Source organism: Suricata suricatta, chromosome 1, assembly GCF_006229205.1.
Source record: "Suricata suricatta isolate VVHF042 chromosome 1, meerkat_22Aug2017_6uvM2_HiC, whole genome shotgun sequence".
Classification (NCBI taxonomy): domain Eukaryota; kingdom Metazoa; phylum Chordata; class Mammalia; order Carnivora; family Herpestidae; genus Suricata; species Suricata suricatta.
This window is the reverse complement of record NC_043700.1, coordinates 153,613,145-153,637,992: the sequence shown is the minus strand read 5'-3', so window position 1 is coordinate 153,637,992 and position 24,848 is coordinate 153,613,145. Positions and strand designations below refer to the sequence as shown.

Genomic DNA, 24,848 nt, shown 5'->3' with positions numbered 1-24,848 from the left:
ACCCTCTCACCTCTGAATATCTGATGTGAATGCTAGTCCTACCCCTCCTCAGATATGTGGCCTGAAGCAACTTAGTGTTTTTTCTAGTCCAGCTTCCTCATCTGAAATATGGGATACTGATGGTCCCCGTCTCACAGAATTACTGTGAGGATTAAATAAAATTAACACATGGACTAGGATAAAAACCTGACTCAGTAAGCATTTTTCTATCATTACGTTCCAAAAAGCCCTCATATAGAGTTGCCTAACACATTGAGAATTATTTTTTTCCTTATTATGATCCTGTACCTTTTTTCCTTTTAGATTCATCTATATTCTTTCACTTTCAAAATTTTGTTCTTCTATTTCAGCTTGGTAGTTTGATTTTCATACTCATAAATAATCGAGAACTTGGACTATGAATCTCAGCAAAGAAAAATTTTCCCATCCAATAAAATGTACTAATATTAACTGAATACCTAAAAGCAGATTACAAGAGAAAAACATTATTTACTTTTTTAATTTAAAAAAAATGTTTATTTATTTTTGAGAGAGAGAGAGTGCCGGGGGTGCGGGAGGGTGGGGGGGAGGACAGGGAGAGAAACAGAATCCGAAGCAGGTTCCAGGCTCTGAGCTGTTAGTACAGAGCCCAACGTGGGGCTTCAACTCAAGAACCGTGAGATCACGACCTGGGTCGAAGTTGGAAACAACCAACTAAGCCACCCAGGTGCCCCAAGAAAAACAGTATTTTTTTTAAACAGCGAAAGAAACTTTTGCAAGTTTCCAGAATTAAATTCTACCTATTAAACAGATGCTATATCCATTTTAAATATTTCCATATTAATAAAATTATTTAATTTAAAAAATAAGTAAAACATCAAATTCATTTTCTAAAATCAATCATAACACCAAGTACTCTGACTTTTTAATCAAAAGGAAAAAGCCATTTAAAACCCAAATTTGGGCGCCTGGGTGGCTCAGTTGGTTGAGTGCCCGACTTTGGCTCAGGTCATGATCTCACAGTTCGTGAGTTCGAGACCCACATCTGGCTCACTGCTGTCAGCGCAGAGCCTGCTTCAGATCCTCTGTCGCCATCTCTCTGCTCCTCCCCCGCTTGTGCTTTCTCTCTCTCTCAAGAATAAACATTTAAAAAAACACAAAATTCTATTGCAGCCAGAGTCTTCTAAGACTGAAGACAAAGCTGAATGTGAAGAGAAATGAGAAACAAGAAACACGAAGCATGCAGCCCCCTGGTTGAAGACAGCACAGCACTCGTGTGACTGGACAATCAGTCGACGACACTAAGGAGAAAAGGCCAGGCTGGAACGTGTCTACTCGCTCAACTGTTTGATCAGCACTATAGTTCACTCATTAATTGAAAACCAATAAAAGACCCTTCCTTCATCCACAATAAGGGGGTTGGGGAGCAAGCAGAGGAGGAGGAATGGAATAGAATGAAGAGGAGGTGGTCCAGACCAATTTTGATAGATCCAGCTCAAGGAAAGAAACGAAAAGGATTACTCTTGGTAAGCAAGGGCTCTCCTGGAGTTCCCAAAGTTGAGTCTAAAACAGGGGGGTCATTGCTGAGTCCCAAGAGCACTGTGTCCATATTCCTTCCCTACTCTTTCAACAGGTGACAGATACCTTGACTGCTTTCACCGGGATGCCATGCTGGCTAGGTTAGCCCTCAGTTCAGAGCAAGCTTCATCAACTTCCCAGAGCCTGTGGTGCCTGTCTGTCCTCAGAGAAGAGGATGCGCTTACCCATACTCATCTTGATGGGCAGGTTTTCTCTGCTTGCTGCTTCCACTAGATGTCTCCGGACTTCCATCACTGCCTCTTTGTGCTTGGTGCTCAGTAAGGCTTCCCACAGGGCTTTGGCTGCTGTGTCGCTGCAATGAAACCACAAAAGAGCTTTAGAATAAATTTCTGCTGGATAATGAAAAGAGCTGAAAGCAAAATAACTTCTTAAATATCTCTTCTGAGCATTAATATAGTCTTTCCTACTGCTAGGCTCTAAGTATTAAGATTAAACAAAGCATACCTAATCCATTTTAATCAGCATAAAATATTGAGAAATGGCTATAATAAAATCAAGCTCCCCCCCCCCGCAAAAAAGTGAGGGGGGAAAAGCTATATTGTGCTGAGAAATGTGAGAGAAACGTATGATAAACTGTTTGAGATTTGCCTTTAAAAATATTTCAGAGTGTAATTTAACACTGCTAGAGTAACAAAGACATGGTTTGTAAGCCAAAGTTAAAGACATGTCTAAAAATGATTTCTCCGTGATTAGATAGCATACTTCTCAGGGAAATGCAAAGCAATCAGCAATGAGAATTCCTGTCCAAAAACTACTCAATAGAATTCCTAATGAATGGGTTTTCTACTGAATGAAAATCAGGGATCAGGCTAAGTAACCATGGCCTTAAGTAGCCCACTTTGGGCTTTAGGTTATAAGGACGGTACTTCTGCAGCCTTTATAATTAACCATTGATACAGCACGAAGCACTGCATTATGCAGGGTCTCATCTGGGCTCACTTTCCCAACAGCCCTCTGTCTCACCCACCAGGCCACGTCCAAATTATAAATGAGTACAGTGTTCTTTCCGGAAGATCTCTGCATGTAGCCAAGTATACACGTTTGTAGTAACGTTCTAAAAACTGAGTATAAAGAAAAAAACAAAGATGACTTCTGTCCCTTTCTAAGGGCATTTTTCCTCCACTTAAAGCCCCACTAACCTGTCCTACAATCCAGTTAGCAATAGTTTGGAAATGAATGTATTTTTTATAGTTTGACTTTATGACATTAATTTAGCTTCAAAGTTATACCTAATAGGTTATATCTGTCAAGTTTGAATTTCATTTGGAATAATGGAATGATTTGTATCAGTGCTGACTTTAATACACACAATAATCTTTCATTAAATAGTACTGTTTTTATTACCATCTATTTTTTTCTGAGTGAACCAACATCACTGTTCAACATATGCTCCTTGTTTTGCTCTGATCGAAACTGTCATCATTATAACTCGGCATCCAGTAGTCTAAGTTTAATTTAAATGAGCCTATGCCAAGTGCTCTTCTCAGTGGTTTCAATACAGATAAAAAAAGAGCCACAATTTTCAATGACTTTAGAGTCTGAAAGAAGAGGCAGATATTTACATTAAAAAACTACCCCCAAAATGTGATAAGAGGCAGATCCATGCTTGCATAGAGTTTTCTGGTAGCACAGAGCAAAGGCTCTAAGCCTGGGTAGGAGGACAGGGACTCAAAAAGTATTTCCAATAGAAATGATAAGCAAGTGTGAGATATATAAGCTTTGAAAGCAGCCAAGGCAAGAAGTTGTAACTCAATCTGGGAAGGAAAACAGTGAAGTCTTCAAGGGAGATATAAAATCTTCATCACAAAACAATAAAGCCAGGGGAAGAAGGATATTACAGACATTTCAGTACAAAGTACCCCGTACGTGGCACTAAAGAGTATTGTTTGGCTCCATGCTAAGATGCAAGAGGAGGGGCAGTAGACGTAAGGGCAAAGGAGAAGGAAGGCGCTACTCTACAAGGCCCCGCGTTCACTGCCAAGGCTTATCTTTTGGTAGGTGACAGGGAGCCACGGAATACAATCGATTTCACATTCTGAAAAGTGCAGCATAGCTTTGCAGTAACGAAAACGGTCTTTATTGTCATTCAAAACCAGGTCTATTTCCTCTATAGGACTTTGGGAAAGCTACACCATTTCTCCAAAACTCTGAAGGCAGTAGAGAACCACTATTCTGAGCAGTGGAGGGATGCTCCCAAGTTTATGGTCCACAGCTGTTCCCTACTTTTGTTCTCCAAAGCACCTCTCCCCAAACCACAGGGATTTCTCATATATTCTCAACACTACACACAACTTCTAGAGTAAAACGTCACTGCCCTCCTTTTTTCTATGGGAGTGTGTATTTTGCTAATACAGAGTGCCTCCAAAATCACAGTAGGTCATGCAAGGCTGTGGTTGCCCCCTCAGATTAGTGTAATGGTTAAAATGTGGGCTCTGGGGTCCGATCAAACCTGGGTTCAAACTCTGATTGTTCTCCCCTTCACCCACCCACCCGAGCTACACAGCCTCTTGGATCTTCCTCAGGCAGTCCACGCACATGGACCTCTTCTCTGCCTTTGCCAGGAATGCTCTTCCAGTGTCTGCCGAAATGTTGCCTTATCAGAGGCCCCCTTACTAAAACACAATAAAAAAGTAACAACAGCCCATCCCAGCACCTTATCCTGGTATTCCTTTTCTCCCTTCCTGGGTTTCCCTGTCCTCTGTAATCTTTATTACCACCTGACTGATCACAGGCATCCATGTTTATCTGTTTGCTGTCTATCTCCCTCACAGAAGGTTAAGATCCTTCTATGAAAGTACGGGTTTTGTTTTACCCAATGCAAAGTCCCCACTACTTACACCAGTGCCAGGCCCCATGGGAGGTGTATCCAATAAATGCTGAGTAAAGAGTAACACTTGCTAGTTATATAACCTAACGCATGTAACTCTGTTTTTCTCCATTTTCTCATCTGTGATACAGAGGTAACCATAGTGACTACCCGATAAAGTTGTTGTGAGGGTTCATTAAATAAGACAATGCACAGAAAGCACCTTCTAGATTCACAATAAATATGAGTAGTTGTGATGGTTGCTACTATTGCTATGAACGAGAATGGTCTTAAAATCCCGTGTGTTCAAGGGTTTGTAAGATATTCAGTGAACTCAATTACATGGAGTATTTTTTTCATACAATCCTGATTTGCTCATATGCACTAAAGTTACACAGAGCTTGTACTAAAGTCACCCTGGCTTTTTTCAATTAAAACATTTTACAAGAAATACATAAGGTTTCCACCATCTCTAACATTGATCCAGGGTCAGGTCATGTTTCCTTGAACTGTTTCGCTGATATAAACAATTCTGATTGTCCAGATACGTGTGACAGCTTCTAATGTTTACTTCCTAAACAAAACAGTTTCCTAACCACACCAAACTAACCCCCACATGATACATGGGCATCTTAAGTTTACCAGGGGGACACGCATGACCTGGTGTCGGCTCTCTGAATGACTGGCGCTGAGGAAGATCCCATTGCACTTGCTGAGTTGAATGTACGAGTTAATCACGGTCTTTCTCTAATATGCTCATAAAATGGCTCCAACAGTCATTTCATACTACTGAAGTTTAATATGAAATCAATTGCTGACGTCAAATTTTGTAAGTCGAGAGAAGTTCATTGACATCTACACTATAACTATATGGCGTATTTTGTGCAATTATTTATCCTCTCCAACTGTACAAATTTTCTATTTTCCCGATGAGGGACTAAGCAATACACAGAGTGCTATCGCACAGGGCCGGTGTAATAGACCAGTGGTAGGCAGTACTGTAGAAGCGTGGGTTCTGGACCAATCAATAAAGGGTCTGGTTCTGCTACTTGTTAGCTCTACATCACGGGGAAGTTACTTAACCCCTCGGTACATGTCTCCTCCTCTGTTAACTTGAGGATGGTAATAGTACAAGTTCAGCAGATTATTAGGAGAGCTGAATGTGCTCATGTAACTCAAACACCTAAAACAATGCCTGACACATACTAAGTGCTCAATAAACACAGCAGTAGCAGCAAATGCAATGGTAATAAAAAAGATTAAAGGTCAGAATTTTCTCATAAGACATAGAAGGAAGGCTGTTTAGGAAGTGCATTAATCTTTCTATCTACTTACATACATGTATGGATAAACACAGTCAATAGCTTCATTTTCTTTTCTTTTCTTTTTTAAATTTATTTTTTTTAATATTCTAAATGTTTTTATTTAATTTTGAGAGAGGGACAGTGGGGGAGAGGTAGAGAAAGAGGAAGACACAGAATCCGAAGCAGGCTCCAAGCTCTGAGCTGTCAGCACAGAGCCCAACAAAGGGCTGGAACTCACGAGCTGTGCAATGACCCAAGCTGATGTCAGACACTTACCTGATTGAGCCACCCAGGCACTCCCAGTAGCTTCATTTTCTAATGTGAAAAGATCAACAATATATAATACAGAATTCATAATGATACACATCAAAACACTGAAAACTCCAACTCAAGCAATCCTCCTGCATATGACATGTTGACATAGAGAATTTTGATTTGCAGGAATAAAATAAACTTTACTATAGATTACTTCAAGACTTACAGCTATCAAAAGCAAAAAAAGACAAAATTTAAGCAAATAAACCAGTTAATAAATGGGCAGAAGAAAAAAAATGGGCAGAACAGCATTGCCTGGGTGGCTCAGTCAGTTAAGCCTCTGCCCCTCCCCTGCTCATACTCAGTCTCTCTCTCTCTCTCTCTCTCTCTCTCTCTCTCTCTCTCTCTGTCTCAGAAATAAATATTTTTTAAAAATGGGCAGAAGACTGGGGCACCTTGGTCACGTGGGTGGCTCAGTCATTTAAGTGTCCAACTCCTGATCTCAGCTCAGGTCATGATCTCACAGTTTGTTAAGTTTGAGCCCCAAGTCGGGCTCTGCTCTGCACTGAGAGCATGGAGGCTTCTTGGGATCCTCTCTCTTCCCCCTCTGTCTCTCAGCCTTTCCTCTGCTTGTTCGCGTGCTCTCTCTCTCTTTCAAAATAAACATGAGAAAACTTTTTAAAAATGGGCAGAAGACATGAATAGACATTTTTTTTCCAAAAAAAAGACATCCAGATGGCCAACAGACACATGAAAACATGCTTAACATCACTCATCATCAGGGAAATGCAATCAAAACTACAATGAGCTATCACCTCCTATCAGTCAGAATGGCTACAAGGAAGGAAGGTTTTTATGCAATGACTCCTGTGCCAGCTTCTTGCCTCATAAATTACATTGAAATTCTGCAGAGTGCACACAACAGGACATTTTAAAATGAGAATTGTTACTTTTATGAGGAGTTCAGATTCCATAAATATTTCCAGACTGACTTATAAAGTGGATTATGACATTTGGGGTAGAAATGAACATCAGAGGTGGTAGTAAATTAGCCACCTACACGTCTTCAGCAGAACATCGCCTCACCTAAGACAGACACATAAAAATCTACTTTCAGATTCTGAAGACACCTAAAGAAAATGTTATAATATGCCCAAGAAAATCACTACAGCTTCAAACCAATCAAACCGCTATTAGATCTCATCACACCTAATCTAATCCCTTATCTGTAAACCTAACTCATCTGGCTGAGTCTTTTGTCTAAGTTCAGGAACAGCTCACAACATCTTCTTAATAATCACACCCACCCAAAAACAGTTTATTTCTTTTTTTCCTGGCTAATTTAAGGAAGACTTTTGAAAGGTAAATAAAATGTAGTACTAAAAACTGCTTTTAAATACCACCACTACTTTCTATTTTAGAAGCGTTTCAGACTCTACAAAACAACTTATGTCTCATTTGATCCTCACATCGTAAGCTAAGCCATGAGAGACCATCCCAATTTAAAAATCCTCAGAGAGCCACCTTACTTACTTAAGTACACTCAACCTGTAAGTGGCTAACCCAGGACTCACCCCCAGACAACTGGCTTCTGAGCTCAGTCGTCAATTGACTCAACCACGCCAGGCCTGTGTTTTGCAAATCATCAAAGAGAACTGATTATATACAATACGAATAATTTTAAAGTTTTCATGGTGGCTTTCTTTTCCAATCCTTAATACATCTTCTATTCTTCTTTTATGTGTGGGCCTCATATAAGATAGAATGAAACATTGTAAAGAATGACGTGTAATAAGTAGATCTATAATAATTCATGAAGCAAGAAAACCTCACTCTCAGGATTTTCCACATTTTGCTTTAAACAATATCATATGATTCTTCTTGTAGGTCACCTGTAGCCATTGATAGTCACTTTGCTATACAATGCCAATCACTTTCCATTTTTACTCAGCTTTCTCTAATGTTTCCCTGTAAGACTTTACTGAATTTTAAATCATTCTGCATAAATATCATTTATATAGCTGAAAAGGCAAAAACAGGAAACAAACAAAAAAAACTAAAGTCTAAATTGCCTCAAGGTATTATTTCCAATCTAGCTCTTATTTGCTTTTCATTATATCCTTGGGAAACAGGAGAAATGGCCTCTAGCTGTTTGACCACTGATAAAACTGAGACAGAATAAAGCTGCTTGCCTAACATCCACTATTTTATTTCCTTTTAATTTTTTTTTAATTTTTTTTTTTTGAGAGAGAGAGAGTGTGTGAGCAGGGGAGGGTCAGAAAGAGAGGGAGACACAGAATCTGAAGATCTGAAGACCGGCCCCAGGCTCTGAGCTAGCTGTCAGCACAAAGCCTGATGCGGGGCTTGAACCCACGAACCTTGAGATCATGACCGGAGCCGAAGCCGTATGCTTAACTGACTGAGCCACCCAGGCACCCCTAACATCCATTATTAACAAGAAAGGAGGCAAGGTTTAGAGCTTGGGGCCACCACTCAGAGGGCTATGGGCTGCTTCCGTGACCTGGGGTAATTCAATTAAACTTTCTTATTTTCGTTTGCTGAGAATTCACTATGTCATAAGCAACATGACTATATCATCTCATTGAATAACAACCCTCCAGGATAAGTATCATTGCCTCATTTCATAAGTGAGAAAGCAGAGTCTTAAAGAGATAAAATAATTTGCCCAAATCACAGAGTCAATATGTGCAAATTTGAACTGAAGTTCCTGTGAACTCCAAAATCCATTTATTAACCATGATTCAGCACCATTCAGTAAAATAAAAGGCTTGAACTAGATGCTAATTACTAGGATTTCTAACAAGCTACATTTATATGGTTTTCATTATGCCCTGGTGCTCCAAGTTCACAGATATCAATTTGATTCAATTTGTGGAACTCAGTAAAAGATGGGTGAATATTACACGTTTTCACTCATAAGTATAATAGGAGAAACTTAACAGAGGACCATGGGGGACGGGAAGGGGTTAAAATAGTTGGGGGGAGGGAGGGAGACAAACCATGAGAGACTCTTGAATACTGAGAGCAAACTGAGGGCTGATGGGGGAGGGGGAGAGAGGAAGAGGGCTGATGGGCATGGATGAGCACTGGGTGTTATACGAAAACAAACTTGACAATAAACTATAAAAGGAAAAAAATTGGGAAAAAAAAAGAAAGATGGGTGAATATTCCATGCCGTTATTTCTTTTATTAAAACTCTCTTCCTTCTCGCAAATCCAGTGAGAGTAATAAAAAGTTAACAAAAGAACATTCCCAAAAGCTTGTAGAATTTATTAAACAATTTCTACCCTTTTCTCTGTTTTTAAAGTCAAGTTTTCTAATGAGAAACTTTATTTCATTATAGCTACCAGAACACAATTTTGTTTCAATAGATTCCTTGAAATACATAACATAAGGCAGAATATTTGTACTATAAAAAGATCCACTTTATTACCATGAAATTTAATTAGTTTCAATATTGTCAGTAACTGCATAAAAGTCAAATACATACAAAATGTATGCTCTTTTTTGCTAAACTGATTATCTTAAATCCTTAAAAATTAAACTCTTATGACAAATTGTCATGTTTGCAGAAGACTACAGGCCAACAATATACACATAGTAATAACTTGCTAGAATTAGTGTTGTCAGGAGACTTCTGCTCATGAAGATATGTTCCTTTCAGTTAATTCCTGGCTCTTTATTCACTAGAATTACTCAACGATGAATGAAATCTTAGAAGCTGCCTTGGTTTGGCATGTATAAAATGTCAAGTGCAGTCTGCTAGAACCTAACAGGAAGTATTCATCACCAAAAAAAATATAAAGAGGACAACATTAATTTTTGAGAGATGGCTGAATGTTGAATCACGGTGCCGCTCCAAACAAGTAGAAGACCTGCAGTTAGGAGACGAAGGGTGAACCGCGAATGCACACCATTATCTTGTGACTAAACTCTGAGAAATGGCCTCTTCGTGGAGAGCAGGGGAAGTTAGGCTTACTCACAGGATTTGCAGTAACAGTCATAGGATTCCAACATAAATACAACAATAACAATCACAACAACAACAAAGCATTGTCAACTAATTTTAAACACAGAGTAATGTGAGTCATAGTTCTCCACAGCAGGGAATAATGGCTTCCATCCATGGTGAGCCTAATGAGCTCTGAAGGTATGGTTGTTAATTAAATTATTCATAAAGCTTTCAACAGTCATCTGTCGTCCTGACTATTTTTTAAACAATTACCTCACATCTATCTAAATTGTCCACTACCCTTCGTCTCAATAGAAGAGAAAGCAGTTAAACACGGGACACACCAAGTAGACCCCTGGCATGGGAGACGAGTCCTTCATGCGCTCTGTATTTCAGAATAAAAGCTCCCGCTGTAGGCCAAGGGCTCAGCAAGATGCTGAAACCATGGCTGCAGGCGACCTCCAGGGCCCTGCCCTCATGGTGTGAGTAGTCTGGCAGGGATGCTAGAACTGAGAATGCTCCCGCAGAGGTGACAAAGCAGAAAACAGGAGCTACCCCAGGAGAGTGCAACCCCTAACCCAGTCTGGGTGTGGAGGTGGCAGTCAGAGAGTGGCTGAGGATATGATAGGGAGCCCCAAAGGCAGAGTAGGAGTTGGCCAGTTAAAGACCTGAGCAAGCCCAGTCCAGGCAGGAACAAAAGCATGGAGGTGGGGTGGGATGGGGGTCCTGAGACCTTTGCAGGGGCATTAGAAGTATGAACGGAAAGACCTAGTATGTCACTCCCTCAGTGGAAGCAGAATCTTACCCAAGGCCTGGGAAGCCCACATTAGGATTGCAGACTTTCTTCCAAGGGCAATTGAAGAGTCCTTAGCAACAGACTGACTGATCACATTTGCATTATTAGAAGATCACTCGCTGTAAGGGCACCTGGGTGGTTCAGTCTGTTAGGCATCCAACTCTTGGTTTCAGCTCAGGTCATGATCTGGAGGTTTGCAAGTGAAAGCCCCACAAAGGGCTGGCTCTCTACTGTCGGTGCGAAACCTGATTCAGATCCTCTGTCTCCCTCTCTTTCTGCCCCTTCCCTAACCCTCAAAGATACATAAACATTAAAAAAAAGTTTCTAATTTTTTTAATGTTTATTCATTTTTAGAGACAGAGTGCAATGGGAGAGGGGCAGAGAGGGACACACAGAATCTGAAGAAGGCTCCAGGCTCTGAGCTGTCAGCACAGAGTCTGATGTGGGGCTTCAACACAAGAACTGGGAGATCATGACCTGAGTTGAAGTTGCATGCTTAACCGACTGAGCCACTCAGGTGCCCCTAAAAATTGTTTTTTTCACAAAAAGATCACTCGCTGTAGAAAATGGATCTGAGTTCTGGGTGAGAGGCTACTACATGGTCCAAGCAAGAATTGAGGATCGCTTGGCCTAGAGTGACTTCCTAAAACTATCAGATCATATCATTCTCCTGCTCAAAACTCTTCCATGCTTCCCACTGCCATTACACTAAAACCCAAGGTCCTTATTTATCTACAACTTCACCTCTCACCTTCTCAGCTTTGTCTATTAGGCTTCAGTCACACTGCCTTATTTCAGCCTCTTGAATAGGTCAAAGTGTATTCCCAACTCAGGGCCCTTGGATTTGCTATTCCTTTGCCTACAACCCTTTTCTTCCAGATACTCACTAATAAGGTCTCATTCATTCAAAAAACACTTACTGAACACCTACTAAATGCTAGTTCTGTTCTAGGTATCACTCAAGTGTTCACTCATTGACAGCTCTAGCAAGCTAATGTGGCACTCCTTTTTTTTTCCCTTGGGGTGGGGGGTGGGAGAGAGATGGCAATTGAGCAAGGGGCAAAGAGAGAAAGAGAGAGGGAAAGAGGGAGGGGGGAGAGAGAGAAAGTGAGAGAGAGAGAGAATCCCAGAAAGCCCAGAGGGACAGAGGGAGAGAGAAGCAGGGCTCACCCAAAGCAGGACTCGTGCTTCATCCAAAGTGGGGCTCATGTTAACTCGAAGCAGGGCTTGAGCTCACTCAAAGAGGGGCTCGTGCTCACACAATGTGGGGCTCATGCTAACCCCAAGCATGGCTCAAATTTGCCCCATGTAAGGCTCGTGCTCACCCAAAGTGGGATTTGAGCTCATGCAATGTGGGACTCGAACTCACAAACCATAAGATCATGACCTGAGCTGAAGTCAGATGCTTATCGACAGAGCCACCCAGGCGCCTGCTAATGTGGCACTTCTTATTCTAAATCCCACTTGCCCCATTTTAACATTTATGACTAACTCAAATTACGTATTATTAAAGAAAATCTGTTTTCATGAGTTGGGAGTGGAAGTGGTCACAGGGTAGGAAGGACACAAGCATTCTGGCTTTATGAGAATGAGCATCCTGGGCACATGGGTGGCAATGCACTCAGACCACCATCTCCCGGGCCACAGTCTATGCCGGGCACTAGAGGTGCAAAGGTGTACCAGGGCGAACAGGTCAGGCATAGACCCTCTCTGAGCAAGCTTCCAAAGTTGGGTTGGAGAGAAAAGACATCGAACTAGTCATTTTAAGATAATACACTATGATATAGGAAATAAAAGGTACCATCTCTGGAAGCAGAGATAAAAATGGGGGTAGGGTGAGTGAAAGAGCAATGCAGGATGATCAAAATGTGGGGTAGCAGAAGATGGAGGGTCTGAAAGAAGTTTGGTATAGCTGCAGCTGAGTGTGGGAACAGATAGAGGGGAAAGGCAGGAGGGAGCAGGAAAAAACAGAGGAGATTAGGGCAGAAAAATTAGCAGAGCGCAGATTTAGGAAGGCTTTCTATAACTAGTTAAAACTGGTAGTCTTTACCCAGAGGGCAATGGACAGCCACTAAAGGATTTTACCAGGGGAGGGTTAGAATCAGATGTACTAATACTCACACTGCTGAATGTGTGTGTGCGCGTGCACACGTGTGTCTGTATGTGTGTATGGTGTATATGTATACACACACACACACATACACATACACAGCCAGTCTTACAAACAGAACCCCGAGCTGGACTCTAAAATAGCTTTCAAAATATGAAGATAAAATTTAATTTTAATGGAAATATAATTTATCTATTTCTTCTTATTAGAGGTGTGTATGTTGGGTTTTGTTCTTTATTCAATAAGTAAGAGTTCCTACTATGCACAGGCCCCATTCTTGGATAATAGGACATAGCAGTGAATAAAACAGACATAAAAACCACTGTCTTCATGTAATTCCTGTTCTGGACTTTATTTTCTGAACACAGCACATGGAAATCATAAAGTAAGAGGAATTCACATCAAAGTTTCCTTAGAAATCACCTAGCATGCCTCACTTTTACAGAGAAGCAAACTGTGACTATGAGACATCAAGTACCTTGTTCAAGGTCATGAGGTTTTGGTGGAAAAGCAACTATGCCACAATAGTGACTAGAAAATAAAAACTGCACAGAGGCTGCTCATGGACACCAAAAAAAAAAAAAAAAAATCACATCAACAGAAAGTCTCTCGTGGTTCAGCAACGGAAAGGAGGAGACTGGCTCCAGGAGGTTTTGTACCTGCTAGCGCATGTGTTAAGGAACATCCTCTTAACTATCAAACATATTCCTGAAAAAGATAAGATCGCTTCAAAAATGCTTAATTCAAATATCACACTGGGGCATATTTGGAGAAGAAACAGAGTTGAATGAAAAAACACAAATCCTGATGCAGCGAGTCACTGATGCAGCGAGTCACTAGTATGTACCTGTCAAGTCTCATTAATATAATAGATCTCTTAGACTATATAAAAGTGATTTTCATTATTTGCTCAACAAGAATAAAGCGCCATACAAATTCAGTTTTTATTGTTCTGAGGAAAAGGCTGTCATTTTAAAAGTATGAATAGGGGCATCTGTGTGGCTCAGTCATTTTAAGCAGCTAGGTTCGGCTCGGGTCATGATCTCACAATTTGAGGGTTCGAGCCCTGCATCGGGCTCTGTGCTGGCAGCTAGCTCAAAGCCTGGAGCCTGCTTCATATTCTGTGTCTCCTTCTCTCTCTGACCCTCCCCTACTCACACAGTCTCTCCCTGTCTCTCAAAAATAAATTAAAATATATATACATTAATTTTTAAATTAAAAAAATAAATAAATAAAAGCATAAATAAATAGTCTGTTACAAACTTTTCATTACCATAATAATCTTGTTGTGACTTCTATGCTCTTGGTTTGGTACTCAAAAACAACAAATGTCCTAAAAAACGCATGCTCCTTCTGCATCAGTCCACAGCTAACAGAAAATCTATCTGTGTGATTGTTTCCAGATTATAAATGTACTGGAATGTCTTTAACAGTGCAGAAATCACAACCACCTGTTAAGGAAACTAAAAAAATCCCGGGATAAAACACTGTTTAATTCCAGGATAAACAGTTCACACAGGCTTTATAATGCTCAGAATAATAAAAGAACAATCTCCAACTGATATATAATCAAAGTTTAATCTCTTTCCAGCGAATACTCTATCATTTCATCCTTCATTGTGATACTTTCATTCAGCACTGCAACGGGCCCGTGCAACCTCTTGAAACATGGACCAGAACTGATAGAGATTACAGAGTGCCCTTGCCATGATGAGCACTGGGTGATTAAAACAGAAACTTAAAAAAATCCCGCAAAATTAGGAAACAGTTTTTAAATACCAACATCCAAATAAAGACCATAGTAGAAATGGGAGAAAAAAATGGATGAGAACATAACATATAAACTGTTTAACCATCATATAAAATAAGTGTGGATAACTGAATTTCATCTCAATACAGGTAAACATTTTTTATTCCTATCTCTACCAGCTCATTATTCATAATCCCATAATCAACACAAACTTATTTATATTTTTTCATAGCAAACAAAGCATAGGAAAGACTGGTTTTCATATGGATTCCTAAATAAATAAACAGATTAACTCAATATGAGGATTTTAAATTACTAATACAATTAGATCACTGAACAACCAGACACATTTTCACTCTATGCACATTTTTCTGAGGATGCACTTCAAGTTCCTGTAGGTTACTTCCATGACCTGCTCCAAAGGCCAGCACTGGCTCCACTGGGGAACTCTAGGATGAACATTTGTATGCTTTGGTTTGAATTCCAGACTTGAAAAGTTAAGGATTGGTTCATGCGGCAAGAAGCTCTAAGATAAAGAGGCAGTGACAGTTTTATAGATGCTCCTAGAAGCACACTCATCTGGTCACTTTATCACTTCCCCATACCACTCCATGAAGAAGGGCCATTTCAAAATCAGCATAACCTTTTATTCTATTATTAAAAAATAAAAGAGAAGAAGAGACAAGAGATATTACAGCAATTCCAGAATTTATTGCTCTATTCACCACTGGTGACACCATTGTATCTATACATAGATAGATAGAAAATCTGCGTGATTATTTCCAGATTATGAATGTACTGAATTGGGAAGTGTTTGAAGACACTAAACTGGGAAAACTTAACTTCTTAACAGTATTATAGTCTTATTTTATTCCTCACTAGTTTTGCTTTCAGTTGTGGTTCTGGTGGGAGCCCATTTGTGTTGCTCATATTATTTACCATCTTAACCCCTATATAACTCCCATCTTCCTTGACACCTTAGAAATACAGAACAGTGTTGAAGTGTTGATGGGGACACAACTCTGAGAGGAGCAGGACATAAAATAGTTCCTTCCATAGGAGGGGTTGGGGCCACCATCTGTTTAGGGGTAAAAAAGACTTATTTTGAAGTTGCATTTGCACACCAAGCACACAATTTTTACATAGAATAAGAATGGGGTGTGGGGCGCCTGGGTGGCTCAGTCGGTGAAGCATCCGACTTCGGCTCAGGTCATGATCTCACACTTTGTGAATTCGAGTCCCACATCAGGCTCTGTGCTGACAGCTCAGAGCCTGGAGCCTGTCTTCAGATTCTGTATTTCTCCCTCTCTGACCCTCCCCTGCTCATGCTGTCTCTCTCTGTCTCTCAAAAATAAATAAAAACATTAAAAAAAATTTTTTTAAAGAATGGTGTAGATTTTCTCATAAAGCTAAGTTCTTTGACTTAAAGTGTTTTCAATATTCTAAGACAAACAATCGTGTGTGTGTTGTATAGCAAAACCAGAGGATCTCACTTGACTAATAAAGAGTAGGGAGCTCTATGTTGTTGTTTAATTTTTCTCTTCCATGAAATGCAAAAATCTGGAAAAATTCATAAAGCTCAATACCTAAGAAACAGAGTAAAACACAATCTTCAGGTTTTCTTCTAGATTTTGGCAGCCAAAACCACCCTGTTAGAAAAGGAGATAGGAATTTGGAATAAAACCCCAAAATGAAGGGATTACAAGTACACATGTCTGGAACATAACCTAAAAGGGACAGCCATCATGGAAATAATTTAGCTAAAAAATACTAATAGATGCTAAAGCCACTGGATTAATATTTGATGAGGAAAGGCATAATTGACATAATCTCAAAATGTCTCCTTTACTCCGGTGATCAAAGTTATCACCATGAGTGGACAAGGTTAATTATGTGCCACCTGATAGAATGTAATGAAGAGAACACAGTATCACTTGTTTAATATTCTTGTCAAAAACATGTAATCTGAATCTAATCATGAGGAAACGTGAGGCAAATATGAACTGAGGGATGTTCTACAAGATAACTAGCCTGTACTCTTCAAAAGTATCAAGGTCAGAAATCTCAAAGAAAGACTAAGGAACTGTCATAGATTAAGAGATGAAAGAGATACAATGAATAAAAGTCATGTGTGATTCTAAGCAATATCCCTTTGCTTTTATAAAGAATATGGAGATAAATGGCAAAACTTGTGTATCAGATAGCAGTGGTGTATCAATGTTAATGTTGTAATAGTGATACATTGGAGAATATCCCTTTGAAGGATACACATGTTAATGTATATGGAAATGATGGGTATACACAAATTATTCTCAAATGGTTCAAGAAGGAAAAAAGTTTCTTGTACTATTCTTGCAACTTTTTGGACGCTTGAAATTACTTGAAAAAAATTTAAGAAGTTATCAATCAATTCAAAGAAAAATGTCAAGTAGCTTTCAAAGTTCAGTAAATGAGGGGCAGCTGGGTGGCTCAGTTGGTTAAGTGTCCAACTTCAGCTCAGGTCATGATCTCACAGTTCGTGGGTTTGAGCCCCACATTGGGTTCTGTGCTGACAGCTCAGAGCCTGGAGCCTGCTTCAGATTCTATGTTTCCCTCTCTCTCTTCCCCTCCCCCACTCACAATCTGTCTGTCTCTCAGAAAAGAATAAACATTAAAAAAAAAAAAGTTCAGTATGAATAGGGTGCTCTCCAAATAAAGTTTGGAAACATTGTTCTAAGTAAATGAAAGGGGAAAATTCAGCAATACCAAGCACCTAAATGCTCACAACCCTTATCCTAAATTAAAAATTATGCTAGGAGATGCTGAAACAATTTAAATTCAAAATGCTCAGAGTAATCTGTATCAAATATATGCTCTCAGGACCTGTGGCTTCTTCCAGCTTTTAAAAGCATGGGAATCCTTGAAACAAAGAAAATCCTAAATAATAAGCAAAGCCAAACTCTGGATTGGGAAAGCCCACAGAGACTACGCTGTGCTCCTCAGAGCAAGGGAGAAATTTAGTCACAGACTAGTGGTGGGTATGAACGGATTTGGACTGTAGTCTGAAAATCCCTTTTCTCATCCTGCAATTATCATCATTCATTAAGCAATTATCCAAATTTAATTCTATATTGGAAAAGCCATAATTGGAAGAGTTATGCAATAGTACTCAGTGATAAAGTCCCAGAAGAAGAAAAAATAAAGCATAATTCTGGCATAAAAAGAGAAGTGATATTATTCTACAGAAAAAGTGGGGGCGCCTGGGTGGCTCAGTCGGTTAAGCGTCCAGCTTCGGCTCAGGTCAGATCTCATGGTTCGTGAATTCGAGCCCCACGTCAGGCTCTGGGCTGACTGCTAGCTCAGAGCCTGGAGGCTGCTTCAGATTCTGTATCTCCCTCTCTCTGACCCCTCCCCTGCTCGCACTGTCTTTCTCTGTCTCTCAAAAATAAATAAAAAGCATTAAAAAAAAAAAGTTAAAAAAAAAAGAGAGAAAGGAAAAAAAAAAGGAAAAAGTGACAGCCGGGGTGCCTGGGTGGTCAGTGGGTCAAGCAACCAACCCTTGATTTTGGCTCAAGTCATGATCTCTCTCTCAGCTGTGAGACTGAGCCCCAGGTTGGGTTCTGTGCTGGGCATGGAGTCTGCTTAAGATTCTCTCTTTGCCTCTCCCTCTGCTCCTCCCCCACTCATGCACACATGCACATGCACAAGTGCACACATACACTTTCTGTCTCTCTCAAAAAAAAAAGAAGTGACAGCCTCATTAAATAAGGTGCAAATATGGATTCAGCTTTTAATGTGGAAAAAAAGATAAAGATGAGTTCTGTAATGAGAATCTGAGTTCAAGATACAGAGTACTCTTATTGGTTCTATAACCTTCAACAAGGTCACTAACTTCTATCAGCCTCAGTTTTTTCCCCTCTAACATAAAAATGATACTCACCTTAAGGATTGTTTGGGTGATTACTTCAAGTGCATAAGTAAAGTAGCTAATCCCTAATGCACACCAAGCCCTTCTGAAGTATTCTTTGCTCTTCCAAAGAAGAAGAGCAAAATATCTAAGTTATGAAAAAATAGAGAGAGATCTAAACTTGGGGGGGTCAGTGTTTCTGCCAAAGAATATTATTTCATAATCATTTATGAAAATGTGCAAAATAATACTTGACAAACTGAGTCGTTAAGAAAACTAAATATTCTAGGGGCACCTGGCTGGCTCAGTCAGAAGACTGTGTAACTCTTGATCTCAGGATTGTGAGTTCAAGTCCCATGCTAGGTAAAGAAATTACTAAAAATTAGTTAACTAATTAATTAAAGCCCTAAGTATTCTAAAGTCATACTACTATGAAAAAAAACAACTTGGAATCATAACTAGAGATAATCATAATTAAAAACTCAGAAGTGGTGAGGGTAATGCATCAATCCATAAAATAAAGTCCCTACTCTCTATGAGTTCATTGTTACCAATAAAAACATCATTAGCAATTTATGAAAGATTTTTACGAGCAATAAGTATTGCCCCTGATTGTTTAACTTCTTAAATTTTTTCCACAATGAAAATAATTGTATTTTTTCCTGAATATATATATAATATGTGCTACTTTTAAGAAATTCAAATACATAAAAATAAAAAGAAATAAAAGTCACATGAAATTCTACCATCCTGGGATTTTATTATTTGATGTATCAATGAAGATAAGCTATTCTGATGTATCAATAGATAAGCTATTGGGGTAGTAAAGGACTCCAAAACCCTCAGTAGCTTACAACAACAAAGATACGTTTACGACTTGTGCTTTAAGTTTACTATGGTATGCCTCATCTCCACTTTAGGATCCAGGCTGAACATTGCCAGCTGTTGAAGCAAAGAGAAAAGAGATGTAATGTCTCTTAACACTTGTCTCAATCTACTTATACATGGATTTTTTTTTCAGTAAGTACTCACATAATAAATATATTTTCTCTTCCTTATGATTTTCTTAACTCTTTTCTCTACCTTGCTTTATTATAAGAATACACATATATAATACATATAACATACAAAATATGGTTAATCTACTGTGTGTATTATCAGTTAGGCTTCTGGTCAACAGTAAGCTATTAGTAGTTAAGTGTTGGGGGAGTCAAAACTTATACACAGATTTCTGACTGCTCAAGTCAGTACCCCCAACTCCCACCTTGTCCAAGGTTCAATGGTATATCTAGAAACAAAATTGCTAAGTCATATATTAGTTCTATGTTTAACTTTTTGAGGAACTCCCAAACTGTTTTTCACAGTTGCAGCATGATTTTATATTCCTACTAGCAATGTAGGACGGTTCCAATTTCTCTACACAATAACTACATGAAAAAGTGCTCAGTATCATTAGTCATAAGGAAAATGAAAATTCAAGGCTCAGTGAGAAACAACTTCATACTCCCAAGAATGACTGAAATTAAAATTAAAGTCTGCTCAGGGACGCCTGGGTGGCTCAATGGGCTGAATGTCTGACTTTGGCTTGGATGATGATAGCACAGTTCGTGGGTTCAACTCACATTGGGCTCTGTGCTGACAGCTCAGAGCGTGGAGCCTGCTTCAGATTCTATGCCTCCTTCTCTCTCTGTCCCTCCCCCACTCACACTCTGTCTCTCTGTCTCTCTCTCTCTCAAAAATAAACATTAAAAAAAATTTCTTTTTAATCTGCTCAAGACTGCCATAACAAAATACCACAGACTGTTGGCTTAAACAATCTAAATTAATTTTCTCACAGTTTTGGAAGCTGTAAGTCCAATATTAATGTGTCAGCAGGTCTGGTTTCTCCTGAGGCCTCTACCCTTGGCTTGCAGATGGCAATCTTCTGTGTCTTCACAAGGCCTTTTCTCTGTGTCAGGTGTCTCTTAGTAAATCCCAATCTTCTCTTTTTATGAGATTAATCCTCTTACTGGATTAACGGACACTTGGGGACTTATTTTAACTTTATTACCTATTTTAAGGTCTTTTCTCCAAACACAGTCACATTTTCAGATACTAGGGATTAGGGGAGAAATATGAATTTTGAGGTGGGGACACAATTGAGTCTATAACAATGGATAATACCAAATGTCAGCAAGAATGTGGATCAATCAGAACTCAGGTATTGTTGCTGAAAGGGTAAAATATTTCAGTGACTTTAGAAAACCATTTAGTAGCTTTTCCTTTTTTTTAATGTTTGTTTATTTATTTTTGAGAAAGAGAGAGAGAGAGAAATCATGAGCAGAGGAGGGGCAGGGAGGGAGACAGAGAATCCCAAGCAGGCTCCATACTATCAGTGCAGAGCCTGACACAGGGCTCGAACTCATGAACCGTGAGACCATGACCTGAGCTGAAATCAAGAGTCTGACACTTAACAAATTGAGTTACCCAGGCACCTCCATCTTGTAGGTTTTCTTTAAATATGTACCAACCCTAAGACATAGCCATTCTGCTGAAATGAAAGAATAATCCAGAAATTCCATTGAAAGGAAAAATAATTGAAAGTATATCTTCCCCCAAACATTTGTTCAATGATGTTCATGGTAATTTTATTCATAACAGGAAAAAACTGGAAAGAGACCAGTTTCTATCAACAGAAAAATAGCTAAACTGTGATATGTTCATGCAATGGAATATTACTGCTCAGCATTAAAAAAGGATAAAATAATGTGGTGAGTCTCAAAATCATTATGCTGTGAATAAAGATGGACACAAAAGAGTACATGCTACATGATTCCATTTGTGCATTTCACAATTTCATAAATTTTGCTCCAAAAATCCATCCAGGTTGGTCCAATGTAATCATAAGCATCATTATAAGAAGACAAAAAAGGAGTCAGGGTCAGAAGAAAAGGCAACATGATAATGGAGATTAAGATTAGAATGATGTGGCTACAGGTGGCCACGAGACACTGGAAGAGGCAAGAAACAGAAACTAGGGGTTCCTGGGTGGGTCACTTTGGTTAATTGTCTGACTCTTCATTTTGGCTCAGGTCATGAACTCATGGCTCAGGTCATGAACTCATGGTTTCAGTCCCACATTGGGCTCCACACTGACAGTGAGGGGTCTTCTTGGGATTCTCTCTGCCTCTCTCTCTGCTCCTTCTCTGCTCATGCACACCCTCTCAAATTAAAGAAATAAACCTAAAAAAAATAAAAAGAAACAAAATCTACCCTGTAGTCTCCAGAATGAACCAGCTTCAGTTCCAGTGGAAGTAGCATCAGGTCCCATTTAACAAACTGAGCAGAGCACACTTAGTTAAAAGTCACCACACTCTGGCCAAGGTCTAAACACTGCCCACCACAGGCAAAGAGAGCCGCTACAGACAACTAGCCTGAAGGATAGAGCAGCCAAAACACAACAGCAGAGTACACATAGCACATACCAGAAACACTCCCTGAAGCACCATGCCCTAGACACGTTATGACTTCTTCTTAAAGCCATTACCTCTCAGAAGCAGGAAACATAATAGGCTTTTCTAATATAGAGAAGAAGACAGATACTTAGACAAAATATCAAGATAGAAGAATTCATCCCAAATGAAAGAACAAGATAACATCATAGCCAGAGATCTAATTGAAACAGATATAAGGAATAGCCAGATGGAGAATTTAAAGCAACATTCTCAATTCTCACTGGGCTTGAGAAAAGCATGGAAGAATCAGGGAGACCGTTACCATAAAGATAAAAGAGTTAAAAAAAAAACAGTCAGAAGTGAAGAAATAAAATAACTGAGATTCCAAACAGACTGAATATAAGAAACACAGGGTTGGAAGAAACAGAGGAATGAGTAAGTGATAGAGAAGATAGAATTATGGAAAGTAATGAAGCTGAAAAAAAAAAAGAAAGAAAAATTATCAATCACGAGAATAGACTTGGGGAATTCAGTGACTCCATCAAATGTAATAATATTCATATCACAGGAGAACCAGAAGAAAAAGAGAGAGAAAAGGGGGCAGAAAATTTATTTAAGGAAATAATAGCTGAAAACTTCCCTAATCTGGGGGAGGAAACAGACATCCAAATCTAGGAAGCACAGAGAACTCCCATCAAAATTACCAAAAGTAAGCCAACACCAAGACATATTATAATTAAATTAGCAAAATATAGCAATAAAGAAAATATCTTAAAAGGAGCAAGACAATAGAAGTCCCTAACTTACAATGCAGACCTGTAGGGCCAGCTGTAGATCTCTCCACAGAAACCTGGCAAGCTAGAAGGGAGTGGAATAATATATTCAATGTGCTGAATGGGAAAAATTTGCAGCCAAGAATACTCTATCCAGCAATATCATTCAGAATACGACGAGAGGTAAAGAGTTTTCCAGACAAACAAAAAGAGTTCATGACCACTAAACCAACTCTGCAAGAAATATTAAAGAGGACTTTTTGAATAGAAAGGAAAGACCAAAGTGACAAAGACAAGAAAAGAACTGAGAAAATCTCTAGATATAATGAAAAAACAAGTAATAAAATGGCACTAAACATGTATCTGTCAGTAATTCTGAATGTAAATGGACTAAAACAGCCACTCAAAACATATAGGGTGTTAGAATGGAACAAAACAAATAAACCAAGACCCATCCATTGCTGCCTACAAGAGACTCATCTTAGACATAAAGACACCTGCAGAATGAAAGTGAGGAGAAACATTTAGAAGACAAATGGACACCAAAAGAAAGTCACGGGCATCTGGGTGACTCAGATAGTTGACTTCGACTCAGGTCATGACCTCAGGGTTCATGATTTTGAGCCCCAAATTGGATTCACTGCTGTGAGGCTGTGAGCACAGAGCCCACTTTGGATTCTCTGTCCTCCCTTCTCTCTGCCCCTCTCATGCTCATGCTCTCTCTCTCAAAACATAAATAAAAACAAACAAAATAAACAAACAAAAATGCCAGAGTAGCAATACTTAAATATCAGACAAACTAGATTTTAAACCAAAGGCTGTAACAAGAGATGAAGGAGAGCACTGTATTATATTATAGGGGACTATCAACAGGAAGATCAAACAATTATAAATATTTATGGCTCCAACATGAAAGCACCCAAATATATAAAACAATTATTAACATAAAGGAACTCATTGATAATAACACAATAATAGTAGGGGACTTTAACACCATACTTAGAGCAATGGACAGACAATCTGAGCAGAAAATCAACAAGGAAAAATGGCTTCAAATGACATGCTCAAACAGATGGATTTAACAAATATATTAACATTTCATCCTAAAGCAGCAGAATACACATTCTTTTCACATCCACATGGGACATTCTCCAGAATAGATCATAAACTAGGTCAGGCTTCAACAAGTACAAAAAGATTGAGATTATACCATGCATACTTTCTGATCACAATGCTATGAAACTTGAAGTCAGCCACAAGAAAACCTTTGGAAAGACCACAAATACATGGAGGTTAAGCAACATGCTACTAAATAATGAATGGGTCAACCCGAAGATCAAAGAAGAAATTTTTAAAAATATAGAAACTTATGAAAATGCAATGGTCCAAAACTTTTGGAATGCAGCAAAAGCAGGCATAAGCATGAAATATATAGCAATACAGGTCTACCTCAAGAGCAAGAAAAATTTCAAACAACCTAACCTTGCACTGAAAGGAGCTAGAAAAAGAATAACAAATGAAGCCTAAAGACAGCTGAAGAAGGGAAATAATAAAGATTAGAACAGAAATAAATGATATATTAACTAAAAAAACAACAGAACAAATAAAAGAAACCAGGAGCTGGTTCTTTGAAAAAATAATAAAATTGATAAACCCCATAGGGTGTTCCATTCTAACACCCTATGTGTTTTGAGTTTTTGGAAGTAGAAGGAAAACTTCCAAATTCATTCTATGAGGCCAGCATTACCCTGATTCCAAAAGCAGACAGAGGTTCCACTAAAACAGAGAACTACAGGCCAATATCCTTGATGAACATGGATGTAAAAATTCTCACTAAATACTAGGTAATCAAGTCCAACAATTCATTAAAAAAATCATTCACCACAGTCTAACGGGTTTTATTCCTGGAATGGTTCAATATTTGGAAATCAATCAACGTGACACACCACATTAATAAAAGTAAGGATAAGAACCATATGATCCTTTCAGTTGATGCAGAAAAAGCATCTGACAAAGTTCAACATCCATTCATGATTAAAAAAAAAAACCCTCAACAAAGTAGGTTTAGAGGGAACATAATTCAACGTAATAAAAGGCCAGAGACAAAAAATCCACAGGTAATATCATCCTCGTGGGGGAAAACTGAGAGCATTTCCTCTATGGTCAAGAATAAGACAGGGATG

At 39.0% G+C, this 24,848-nt stretch overlaps 1 protein-coding gene across 1 annotated transcript in view; it reads right to left on the bottom strand.

The window, feature by feature from the left end:
- LOC115302046 (sec1 family domain-containing protein 2-like) overlaps nt 1-24,848 on the bottom strand; it is a 49,944-nt gene that overhangs the window by 2,087 nt on the left and 23,009 nt on the right. Inside the window, exon 3 of the mRNA XM_029952047.1 lies at nt 1,743-1,870. Within this exon, the coding sequence (XP_029807907.1) occupies nt 1,743-1,870 (128 nt within the window). The remainder of the gene's footprint in view (nt 1-1,742; nt 1,871-24,848) is intronic.